This window comes from Perissodus microlepis, chromosome 2, assembly GCF_051167445.1.
Source record: "Perissodus microlepis isolate ML-2025 ecotype Zambia chromosome 2, ASM5116744v1, whole genome shotgun sequence".
NCBI lineage: Eukaryota > Metazoa > Chordata > Actinopteri > Cichliformes > Cichlidae > Perissodus > Perissodus microlepis.
The window spans coordinates 32,709,083-32,722,823 of NC_140462.1; the positions used below are offsets into that span (position 1 = coordinate 32,709,083).

General features: G+C 39.4%; 1 protein-coding gene across 1 annotated transcript in view; it reads right to left on the reverse strand.

Annotated features, from left to right (window-relative positions):
- The window catches only part of LOC146392992 (GDNF family receptor alpha-4-like), an 81,805-nt gene extending 68,443 nt beyond the window's left edge, over window positions 1-13,362 (reverse strand). The window contains exon 1 of the mRNA XM_084908450.1: window positions 12,637-13,362. Coding sequence (XP_084764576.1) covers window positions 12,637-12,676 — 40 coding nt within the window. The 5' untranslated portion in view covers window positions 12,677-13,362. The remainder of the gene's footprint in view (window positions 1-12,636) is intronic.
- Window positions 13,363-13,741: the final 379 nt, after the last annotated feature.

The window sequence follows — 13,741 nt, forward strand, 5'->3', positions numbered from 1 at the left end:
GGTCTTAAGCCAGGCTCTAACGCATCTGTTGTTGTGATAGCAGATGGGCTGGAGGTCAGACCGTAGCTGACCTGGGATCAGCCCAGCTCTCCAACCACAGAGAGCAGCAATCCCTTCAGGGAGCACTAACTCACGTTCGACATTGAGTTTGCGTAAGGCCCCCCCCCCACACACACACACACAAATTCACAGCACTGAAGCTACTGCTGTTTACACACTTAATGCACAGACACACACACACACACACAACCAAGCAGTAGCCAACACACCATCTGCCGCCCCTGTGTTTGAGTTCCAAATCCCAGTTATCAACAAAACACACAGAAGACCTCCAAACTATTCCCTTGGATAGACCAGAAGAAGAACTCTCACACACAGTCACATATGCGCACACTGCACACACACCTCTGCATCCAGATCAGATGGAACCAGGCGGATGGAGTCCAGGTAAGTTGCTCATTTTTCATTAAATGTGACAGAAGAAGTGAGATGGGTTTTCTTACTTCTTTCACAAAGTTCATTCACCTCACACATTTCTAATCCTCTTCATCTCTCTCCCTCCTCTGACCTGGGATGATCTCCTTTCCTTCCTGCTCTGAGCTGCTTTTTTTTTCACACTTATCATCAAAGCAGGTTTACGACGCACATTTCACTGGCCTCATTGCTCTTCATAGACGTCATCATCTGTCACTAGAGATCAATACTGATAAGAAATTCTCTCAGTGTCTCTCTCTCGCTCTATGCCTACTGGAGGGACTCCTGTTGCTCAAAGAACACACCCCTGCAGTGCTGTGAAATCATCAACGATAGGTGAAAAATACCTGACACTATGTGTGTGTGCGTGCACATGTGCAAATTATAGAAGTCTGCAGCACAGCAATACCAGTATTTGCAATATCTCACTTGTGCAGCACTGACCCCAAATTCTCTCTGTAGCTGAAGCCATTCCCTCGTGAGGGAAGCACAGTGCTGCCTCTACAATAAACAATAATTAAAGGTTTAACATTCATTTTACGTTAAAATTGCGTGCACAGCAACAGACGACCAAGTCTGACAATTTGTGCAAATGACACTAAGAAAGGAGTTGCTCTCTTCAACACCACCAGTTTCTAAACATTACAACACAATTTTAACTCGTCTGATGCAGTGCAAAAAATATAGAAACTGCAAAGTATACATAGGACAAAAAAAGGTAGTCCACAACAAAATTAAAACAACAGGTAGTGCCGAGCTTCTGGTGAGTTTGGACCATGCTGAAAATAGTGTTAGATTGACTTTCACTGTTTCTGTCTACTTCCTGGCAGACCTTACTCTGCTTCAATCTGGGGCTCTTAAAAATACACAAAAACTGTATTATCCTCTTAACCCTGTCTATTAATATTACAGACAGGCAGGAATGATAATACTTACTGCCTACCTACTCCATTATATTAGTGTGGTATTCTGAACCACAGCTGCGAGGCAAAACAACCATCTTGATTGTGCGCTGCGTGCTTCTATTCTGATTTTTTAAATTTTGTACAGTTTCTGAAATATTCCACTTTTTTGTTGCTACAGTGACACAGCATATTAATGATCAAGGAACTGACCTCCCAGCCCATTGCCCATTCAGTGGGCTAGGTTCAGGTATTGTGCAAATGTCCTGTTTATAAGGTTGGAAACCTGCAGTCAGGTGAGACTGAAGAAGTCACTTGGATGATGATGAAATGTTTCTCCCACTGAAAACGTCCAGATGAACAGAATCAACTTTTTGGGATATGTGCTGTATGAAATGATACTACAGTAATGTTACTTACAGTGACAGTGCACTGCCACTTCATTAGGTACAGCTGTATTCATTCTACAGTAACAAACTTTTTGCTGAACCTAATCAGACTGCAGGCTGCCGGTTTAGGTTTCTTACACGGTTCAACTCTTATGTTGACATAATTTTTACTGTCTTTCTCTGTTTCTCAGTATGATCATACAGTATGGGTAACATTCACAATCTCTGCCATTTTGTTAAGTACACTTTTTAGTTGCATGTGAAGAAATTGCACGCTGAACTTAGGATAATTTTGACATGTCTAAAGTTTATGCTCTGTGTTAGCTCTATTGTTTTTTAAGGGGGTTTAGAAGCAATTACTTCGTGTCATTTACTGGCTCAGTGACACAGTTACTCTGACCATCTGTTACTGTTGTCTGCTGAAGGTCGCCAGTTTGTGTACCATGACATTCTTCTCAATATGAACTAACATTATGAGTAACATAAAGACATCAATTGGTCAACACTTTATTAGGTACACCTGTTTTCACTCTACAGCAACAACCTGTTTACCTACAACTTTTTACTGCCACCAACAGCGAGTCGGTAGAAAAAATCCTGCTGCAATTCCTCCACAAATTGCACGTTTTAGTTGCTAAATGCTAACTGGTTAAAGTTACGTGTTCAACAGGCAGGTTAACATTTATGATAGCTGTTTAAAACTTCAGTGCTATTGAAATAAGGGTCGTTCCATCTCAAATTAGACAATTTGTAACATCTTTAGCACATTTTCTGCTCGGACCTACATAAAAAGCGTACATATGAGCGCTGTGAAATTTTAGCTTCACATAACAAATGTGTGCAAAAGTTTTAGGCATGCGAGGAAAAACTGCTGTAAACAAAGAACGCTTTCAAAAGTGGAAGTGTCCTATCCACAGATCCTCTGTGTCATTGAGCTGATGGTACCATAGGAGGAAACAATTTCTGCCTCAAATTGGCTGGCAGAGGGTGGGCCCGGTGGAAGTGGGGTGCAGGGGCTTTGTTGCCAGTACAACAGCAAAACTGCTTAGAGAGATTGGGATCAGAGGACAGGCGCAACGGCAGGCTATAAGAGAACTAGCTAACACTGCTGAGAGGACCAGTCACTGGCTATGGTTAAAAAGGGCTGACATCACTTGGGCAGCTACGGCAGTCAGCTAACCACGAGAAAAAAGAAAATATTCTGCTCTTCTTCCCTTTTCTGGGAGGCAGTGGGGACGTAGAGCGTACAGCCCGATCCGGCGGGGAGGTGTGGGAAGCCAGATCGGGCGCCCCCCTTCCGGCTCTGCTCTCTCCTATCTTGTCCCAAATCTTAATATGATAACCTAGATCAGATCTCTAATCCCCCCAAAAAATGGCAGATGAGCTTGGGTAGAAGACCGAAAGTTGAGGCACACCATGATGTGCGCTGCTGGTAAAGTTTCTGGGCTTTCCTCGTAACAGCCATCCCTCAAGAGTCTCTCCATCTAAAGCAATGAATTATCAGGGACTACAACATCTAGTCCTTTTCCTGAATGTGGATGTAGGCTTCCTCACATCCTTCGGTCTCTTCAATTAATCCCAGACACACTCGATGATGTTGAAATCAGGGCTCTGTGGGAGCCAAACCATCACTTCCAGCACTTCTTTATGCTGAAGATAGTTCTTAATGACTTTGGCTGTGTGTTTGGGGTCGTACATTTGGGCCCAATAAACAATCATTTATATTTCTGAAGTCTTTCTTTGTTTACAGCATTTTTTCACACCTGCCTAAAAATTTTGCACAGTGCTGTATATATATTTTTTTCCTTTTGAAAAAATGGTCCGTTGACTCACTTTCAAATCATTCTTTTCTATATCAAAATATTAGTTAAAACCCTGAAATTGTTAACGAATGGATTTGGTACAGGTGCAACAAACAAATACAAATTATTTTTTCCTCATATTTGCTAGTTAAAATATGAGGGAAAATCCTTCAAGCCCTGCTACAAAAAAACAATAAACATTTCACATTGGAAAAGACAGCTACTGGCAATTTCTGAATTGTATGTAGTTATATTTCACAATGATGCAAAATAAAGCATGTAGAATACTTTTCAACATTAATTTCTTAGTAACATAAATAAAGAAAAAGCTATTTTCATTCAACTTCAATGCTGGATTAAGGATATAAGATAAATTGCATAACAAGAAAAATATTAATAGATTGTCAAATCCAAATAAAACTAAATTCTGGAGTTTCTACATTCCACTCTAATTAGAAAATAGAAAATAATTGTTATTAAATATGTGCAGATTTTTTGCTTTCAAGCACTAGGATATCTCAAATCATCAAATCAAATTTTTAGAAGATTTTTTGTTAAACCTCCATTTGGCATAAAAAATTAGTGTTCAAAGTCTGGACACACAACTACCATACCACGTGAAGTAACTGCTGAAAATCTACTAGTGAATGCAGCATTACAGACAATCTCTACTGCAAAAATCAAACCAACCAACCAGCTGATCTACACCACGGCAAGAGTAGTCGTTGACATGATTGGCTACAGGATGAACAGCCACAAAGAGCAGGACCCTCCATGGAGAAGAAGACTAGAGGCCAAGAGCAAAACAGCATGGGGGGAAGTTAGCCAACAATCAGAAATGCAGAAAGGTGTGATGAATGGGTGCCCTATTAACCCGCTCAGTTTTCTGCCATTTTCAGTCAGAACTGTGTCATTCCTCTGTCTATGTGCAATCTCACTGAGGGGCTTAGCTCATGTTTTCACTCCAACTGCCACACTGTGGCTCCGCTGAAAACCAGGAGGCCTAAAACTAAATCTGAACCCTGGCTGTCAGACACGAGTGCCGCAGAGCTGAGTGCAAGTACAAAAAGGACAATCTGCAGGTGTCACTTCAAAGGGATTGCTGGAATCATTATCAGCAACCAGTGAAAGATGCCAAAAGAAAATACTTATCTGCTATTATTCTGTCAAACTGTGACAAACCTCACGTTTTATTTAAGACGAATGCCTCACGGAGAGTTTGCATTGAATCCTCTCCTGCTGTTTGTGAAAGCTTCCTTCTCTTTTTTTATTGGTGAAGTCATTTCCACAAAGACTCAGATCATCTGCTGATGACCCCTCAGTGTCTGTCCCCTGTCCTGTTGTTATCAACAAGTTTAAGCCTGTGACTTCGTTCTCTTTACAGGAGACTGATGATCACTTGAAACCATTCGGTTCATTAAATGATGCTGTACCTCCTTGTCTATTTAAAGAGGTTTTTCCCACTGTAGGGCCGTCTGTTCTTGCAGTGGTCAACAGCAGTCTGTCCTCAGGTGTAGTCCCAAAATGTTTTAAACATGCAGTAGTTCAAGTTCTGCTTAAAAAAAACTGGATACCACAGTTGATGCAAACTACAGACCTATCTCTAAACTGTACATTTTAAAATTGTGGAGAATATTTTACAACTGCCTTTTTGGAATAACATTCTAGAGGTTTTCTACTCTGGTTTCAGAACTTAATACAGCACTGAAACAGCTCTTTTACGAGTTTTAATAACTGCTACTGACTCTGGCGATTGTGTTGTTCTTAACCTTTTAAATTTAATTGTTGCATTTGACACAGTGGATCCTGAAATTTTACTCTCTTGTTGGGACCAGATCATTATTATCAGGAAGTCCTAAAAACTCGCTGAAAAGCCTTCAGCTAATCCAAAATGCTGCAGCAAGAGTCCTGACAGGGACTAGAAAGAGAGAGCAGATTTCTCCTGTTTTGGCTTCCCTTCATTGGCTTCCTGTTAAATCCAGAATGCAAACTCCTGCTCCTCACATACAAGGTCTTAAATAATCAGGCCCCATCTTATCTTAATGACCTTGTAGTACCATATCACCCTATCAGAGCACTTCGCTCTCACACTGCAGGCCTACTTGTTGTTCCTAGAGTATTTAAAAGTAGAATGGGAGGCAGAGCCTTCAGTTTTCAGGCCCCTCTTCTGTGGAACCAGCTTCCAGTTTGGATTCAGGAGACAGACACTATCTCTACTTTTAAGATTAGGCTTAAAACTTTCCTTTTTGCTAAAGCATATAGTTAGGGCTGGACCAGGTGACCCTGAATCCTCCCTTAGTTATGCTGCAATAGACGTAGGCTGCCGGGGGATTCCCAAGATGCACTGAGTGTTTCTTCTTTACTCACTATGTATTAACAGACCTCTCTGCATTGAATCATATCTGTTATTAACCTCTGTCTCTCTTCCACAGCATGTCTTTATCCTGTCTTCCTTCTCTCACCCCAACCAATCACAGCAGATGGCCCCGCCCCTCCCTGAGCCTGGTTCTGCTGGAGGTTTCTTCCTGTTAAAAGGGAGTTTTTCCTTCCCACTGTCGCCAAAGCGCTTGCTCATAGGGGGTCATATGATTGTTGGGTTTCTCTCGGTATGCATTATTGCAGGGTCTGCCTTACAATATAAAGCGCCTTGAGGTGACTGTTGTTGTGATTTGGCGCTGTATAAATAAAATTGAATTGAATTGAACCAGTGCATGAACATCAAGGGCATAGCCCTGGAGTTGTTTAGATCCGACTTAGCAGATTGAACTTTCTGTGGTAGCCTTGGTGACTACAAATACTCCTCCACTCCTTTTCAGGGCTCAGTTTGATTATTTTCATAAACCCAGATTTTTGTCCTTAAAAAGAATGAAGCATATTCTGCTAGATTGCTGCTCAAGTGTCTTGCAGACATAAAGGCCTGGATGGCTCTCAACTTTTTAAATTTTAATGAGAAAAAGTCAGAAGTGATGGTGTTTGGTGATAACACTCAGACCCCGTTTGAAAACCTGGGTTCCTTTGTTCAGTACGTAGAGTCGACTGTCACAAACCTCGGGGACGGTGGAGCGTAAAGCTCATGGTGATCTGAGATGGAATGAGCCTTTATGAGGTGTTTTGACAGTTCAGTAAAGTCTTGCTAAGTGCTTTGAACATCAACTACTGGTCAAATCTTTAACTGCTAGTGAGAGAGGGGGGCTGTGTGCCTGCCCCTCCATAGTGGTGCTATGCGATGTGACAGCTAAAGGAGGGAAAGAAACTAATCAGTGATTTTAAAAAATTGTTCTGTTTGTTTTGTTTTTGTACAGTCCTATAACACAAACTAAGCAACCCAACGAGGCAACAGTAAAGAAACAACTCCCCTGTTTTGCAACGTAAAGTTGGTGTTTTTGTCAATTAAGTCTGGTGAACTGTAGCAGCTTCACTTCCTTGTTAAAAAGAAGCAGGTCAAGAAGTGAAAATGTCTTATATACAGTGCTCAAGTCATAATGACTCTTTTAGGTTACTTCAGGGCACCACAGAAGTACATAGCTTTAGGTTTTGCGCCAGCTGCCACTGCTCTCTGCTCTCTGCTTGGGAAAGTGCCTACTGTCATCTACTGGAGTTGACAAATTGTGTGGATCAAACTCACACATAACTGACTGAAAGTAGTTTACCCAGTGAAAGTATTACTATTTAAACCATGTTTTTTTAAGTTTTACATTTTAATGAGAAAAGGTGATGGTGTGTGGTGATAACAGTCAGACCCCATTTGTTGATCTGGGGTCTTAGTACATAAAGCCAACTGTCACAAACCGTGGGGTTAAAGTGGACGCTGAACTTCAGTTTGAGAGTCAGATCATGGCCCTGATTAAATCGAGCTTTTTACAAGTCTTGTCGGTTTTTAAACCTCTTCTTAAAACCCATCTCTTCTCCATGGCCTGTAACATCTGTGATATGTTGATTGTAATATATTTTTTTTTGCAAAGCTTCCGAAAAAGTGCTACAGCTCTTGATTTTTAAATATAACCTATGCAAATTAATGAAATCCTTAATTATTTTTAAAATAAAATAATGATAATAATAATAATAATGTATTGTTCCTTACAACACTGAAAATACTACAAGATATATGGAATTATGTAGCAGAGAAAAATGATAAATAGTTGTAAGTATGTCTTATATTTTAGATTCCTGAAAGTAGCCACACTTTGCTTGGTTGACAGTGCTGTTAGTGACCCTCGGCCTTCTCTCAATGAGCTTGATGATGTAGTCACCTGAAATGGTTTCACTTCACAGGTGTGAAGGTGTCAGGGTTCATTTGTGGAATTTCTTGCCTTCCTAATGAGATTGGGAGCATCAACCCTATTAAGAAGACCAGGCCCGGCCCTAACCAATCTGGCGCCCTAGGCAAGATTTTAGGTGGCGCCCCCCTACATCGGCAGTGTAGTGTATGTACTCACAAGAAACCGAATAGCTTTGTCTTTGACCTTTTTTTTTTACTTAAAGAAAGCAAATTCACAATCAGAATAATTAACAAGATAAAAAAATATATGAATAAATAAATGAATACAAAAAATAAAAAATGAATATATGAAATACAATAAATTTTACATACATAAACACAATAAAACGTGTCAACAAGTTGGATAAAATAAATTAAAAATACAATATAAATAAGGCACTGCACAAAACAAGATATTAAATAAACCAGTATGACTTTAACAACTATATTACAAGAAAGGGGATCCTACAGAGTTCTCTAGTTGTGCTTTTTAATACTGCATTAACTAGAATGACTTACAAATTACTGTACACCACCCCCTCATCAACCTCACATCACCTGCTACAGCCTTACTCTCCTAGTCTTTCTTGCAGCAAAGTCATCTACAACATCATCATATGACAACTGATTTGAGACCACATGATTTATGCTCATGATCACTGCTGGGTTGTGCTGCTGAGGTGGAGGCAACAGGAACACCGCTTGATGCTGCTGCATCATGGCTGGGTTGTGCTGCTGATGCTGCATCACTGGTGGGTTGTGCTGCTGAAGTGGAGGCAGCAGCGGTAGATGTGGTAGATGGCCCAGGGGTGGGATTTAGAAACTTCAACAGTGCATCTGAAGAGAGGAGTATGTGACACCACTGAGTATTAAAGTCTAATAATAAAAACATATGATTCCAGGAATAAAATGAAATGATATAATATAAATGAAAAACCAAAGAGATATATGTATGATGTTAACTGATATGCAAATTAGATTAGATTCAATTTATTGTCATCATTACAGTGAAATGCTGAATAGCAGAATGCAAAGTAACAGTATAATATCATATGAGAATGTTATGTTATGATTATCTTTGACCGAATCACAGCAGTGCTCATATTAAAAAACAGCATTCCCTCTCATGTGATATTGCTTAATTAACATTAATGATGTGCACTTTAACAACTAGGCTTACAACTATAATATATACAGGGGTGGAAAAGTGACTATTACCTGCAGGGTAAACGTTAGCTAACCAGAAGGCAATAACAATGTAAACAAAAAACACCTGCTTAAAAGATGAATACAAATGAGGAATGGTGGGAAAGGTGGGAGTACTGTAATTACCTAACGTTACATTATTATTTTCCATAACAATTTAGCCCCCTCCACAATATTAACTGAGGTTAAAACAGTTAACTAGCTATTTATTGATTAGCAATTAGCGAATCATGTAACATTAGCTTAATGCTAAAAATTTAGGTTACTATCACATTCAGACAAATAATTTCATGTAGGCTAACGTTACCTACCTCTGTCTTTTTCTCGTTTCTCCTCCTCTTCTTTTCTCTTTTTTCTTCCCTGGGCACCTGACAGTTTTGGCCGTTTTGACATCTTGTGTTGATTTTTTGATGTGGTGACGTCCAAAAGGAACCATGATACGGGAAAGGGGGGGGCGTAATGTTGTAACAAATAATATTTCTATTAAATAAGCTTTACTTTGCATTTTAATTAACGTGGGATTATTTTTTGTATTTAGAAATAATAGTACCAACTTTTTTTTTTTTTTTTCAACATTTGTGGCACTGGCGTGGCGCCCCCTGATGGACGGCGCCCTTAGCATTTGCCTATACGGCCTATGCCATGGGCCGGCCCTGAAGAAGACAACAACACTCCATCGTTACTTTAGGAACTGAAGGTCAGTCAGTCTGGAAAATTGCTAAAACTTTGAATGTGCAGCCGCAAACACCATCAAGTGCTATAATGAAACTGGCTCACATGAGGACCGCCCCCGGAAAGGAAGTCCAAGAGTCACAAACACACCTCCAGGCTGTGTAAGGGCTATTTGACCAAGAAGGAGAGTGATGGAGTGCTGCACCAGATGGCCAGACCTCCAAAGTCACCTGACTTAAATCCAACTGAGATAGTTTTGGGATGAGATGGACCACAGAGTGAAGGCAAAAGTATCAACCAGTGCTCAGCATCTCTGGGAACTCCATCGAGACTGCTGGAAAGCCATTTCAGGCGACGACCTCATGAAGCTCATGGAGAGAATGCCAAGAGTGTGCAAAGCAGCAATCAAAGCAAAGGGGGGGCTGTTACAAATAATCTAAAATATAAAAGTTATTTCACACTTTTATGTTTACTGCATAATTCCATATTTGTTCATTCACAGTTTTGATGCCTTCAGTGAGAATCTATAATGTAATGTATGCCATGAAAGTAAAGAAAAACCATTAAATGAGAAGGTGTGTTCAAACATTTAGTGTATATACGTGTACACTACCAATCACTTCATCCTAAAACAATTGGGATATATTTTCTCTATATAACTCCATTGCTCGCTCATCTTTCCTGCACTAAACTGATTTAAAAAAACATAACTCGGCATAATAACAAGTTATTTTATTTATAATTGATATAAATAAAATAACTTGACTTTTCTCATATCTGAAAGGACACCCTCCTCAAATGTGTTTTTAACCCTATAATGCCCTTAGTATCATATTTGATACATGAGTTTCTGAGACCTCTGTTTCATCAGCATGATCAATACTTTCCATCATTTCAAAATTTTATGGACTAAACTCTTTTTTTTTGTCTAAAATTAACATTGTCGTTAAATAAAAGTTGCCAAAAATACCAAATGTACCAAATGCAATACACAAAATATATAATAAATATATAATAAAAATATATCATACACAACATAATATAGCAACAAAAAATGTGGATTTTGTTTTTAAGGGTTAATAAACATCTCAGTTCCAAAAAATCTGAATTTTCAGGCTATTTTTTGATGGGTTGAGTCTTACAGGGTTAATATTCCACAAAGATATTCTGATGAATTTTGTGAAAACTTTGTGAAAACAAAAGATTATAACATTACAGAGGTTGACTAAAATCATTATATGTCCACACCATGTGCAAAAGGTTATAAACATTCAGTATTTCCGTTTGATACAGCAGTAATCTAGCACCGCCTACATATGTAAGATATTCTGAAGCAGCACAAAGCCCTGTTGTTCTGCAGTATCGAGGGGTTAAAAATTCTCCAAATATTTCCTGATGAGAGCTTCATTTTAAAAAAAAGTATCCGTATCAGTGTATGCCTTCAAGAAAAAAAATACCAGCAGTGTATGTGGGCCCTGTCATACACCCTCCTATATTAAAAAAAAATGCACACAAACACACGTATCTGGGTGCACACACACATATGCGCATTTCTGACATATATATTGACTATATAACAACTATGTAAACAACAACTATTTAAAACTATGGATTACTAATACAAAAATATGAATAGAAACCACTCATATAACCAGAAATGCAACTATCCTGCAAAAAATGTTGAGAAATTTTAAAATGTGACTGGAAAGATACACAAACTAAAGCTTCAAATTATTTGTGCATATTGGACCTTCATTCACTGAAGCAGTTCAGCAGAATGTTCAGTTCAGTTTAAGCAGTTTTTATTTATAGAGCCAATTAAAGCATTTTACACTGTGAGGTGAAATTCAACTGAACTCTAAAGTCTAACTGAAACTGATTCGTCATCCTGTTACCTTCTAGATGATGTCAGGAATTTCCCACCTTTAGCGTTATCTTACAGCAATTAACTGTTCAAATCTTGTCCCGCTAACAGCCAAATATGGGCTCATTCACACAGAGGTGCTCACAGAAGTTCACATTTTCACAATCTGATGAAACAACAACCAAGTTCTATACAAAAAGCATGATATAGAATGTGTTTAGAAAGCTCTTCTGCACTATTACCCAGTGAAGACAGGCAGTGTATTTACACCTTTGTTCTATGCAGGCTTCTCGCTTTCCCTAAACTAAACTACTGTTTAGCTACATGTGATTTTAACTTTACCTACACACATAGTTTCTGCTGGATGCATTTGTGTAAAATGTATTTTAATTATTCATTATGTGCTTCTATGGCTTTTTTTATTTTGAAATTAAGCAATAAAAGTATATCACAATATCCAAAGCTAAAAACTAAAGACCAACTTTAAAATCTTACATATATAACATTTAATATGACACTATAATTTGAACCTCTATATCTCTTATAATATGAATAAATTTCGTTCTAATTTGATCCTTATAGGAGTCTGATGTATATCAGTCTGTGGGTTTACGGGTCATTACTGTGACTATCAGGTATTTTTTGCCTTTCAAAACGCCTCTATGAAACTTCAATTTCTTGCTTGAGCTAAGAGAACAGAAACAAAGCCAAAAACTGAGTTTTTTAAGAAAAATAAAAGCGAACTAGTATTGAGGATTAAGTAGTGGGCAGCATCCACATCCATATTCAGACAGTCTTTCCATCGCTGATGTTCAAAACAATGAAACTGACCAAGCGAACCCAAATCTTCGCATCGAAGTTATGCAAATGCATAATAATCATTAAAACCAAACAACAGAGGCTCGCCGAACCAAAATGTGAGGCTATGAAATGACTTTTCACTCTCCATTCTCTTCTCCATTTCACTTTGGTGACAAAGAGCATCTAGACAAAGACTGTTGTGTTTTTCTTCAGGTGTTTCCCTGAAGAGTTCTCTCTCTTGTGACAATAATTAAACCACTGGACCTACCTGAGAGGTAAAGAACGAGCGCAAATCCGTTCAGAATCATGGTGGTCTTGTTCGGGACACCCTTTGGAGGGACGGGGAGGGGGGAATTAAAAAGGAGGATGTGGGACGGGACGCGGTGCGTTCTCGGCTAGTCCGTGGTGCGTTCTCGGCTAGTCCAACAGCACCGCTCAGTAAGACACACAGCCCGCTGCTACATTTACCGCACTGACACTATCCGTGCGTCCCCCTGTTCTCTGCCCTGCGACGAGAAAGTCCTTTAAGTTTCAGTCTCCAGAGAAAAGAAAGGAGAAGCCTGGGAGGAATGTCTCGGTGCAAAGTACGCGCCAGCGAGAACGCTCTGAGAGGGAGATTGTGACTGCTGTTGTGCCAAAGGTTCGCTTTCACGCAGCTCTGCTCGGAGAATTCAACTGGATGGAGAAAATGTGACTGGGCTACAGCTGTGCACGCAGACAGTCATCATAACGCGGCTTCGTTTGGTCCCGGTGCATTCTGCGATCACAATGCTGACAAGCAGCGGATGTTGGGGTTATAAACTGGTGATATCCCTCCTCCTCTTCCTCCTACACCCCCTGAGATCATCATCATCATCATCACCACCACCTTTAGGAACTGGCGGATGAAAACAGTCCTTTACTTAGGTCATTGTAAAGAGGGTAGTCACGCTGTAAACTGCTTTTCCCATTTCTGTAACCACCAAACACTGCGCACAGCCTCAACTCACTTTGGCCCAGCGACATTTATTCTCAGTTCTAATTATAAAATCACAAACATGCGCATTTACACTAACATCACTGAAGTAGTCAAATATTCGACTGTTTAATAATTTGGATGCTAGAATATCTACACACAAAAAAAGACAATTGATGCAACTTTCGACCATCAGAATTAGTTCTGTAGAATTAGATCACGGAAACTGTTTTGCATCCTGTAATGACTACAAGGACATCATCATCACAACACTAACAGCCTCAGTGCCGTGGTAGCAACAATCTATAGACTAGAGAGAGAAAATTAATCACCAAAGCCAGTGCTGGGTCTTACAGTTTTAAAGAAAATGTTAAAAGAAAAGAATTTAAATGTAAACAAAACAAAACAAACAAGCAAT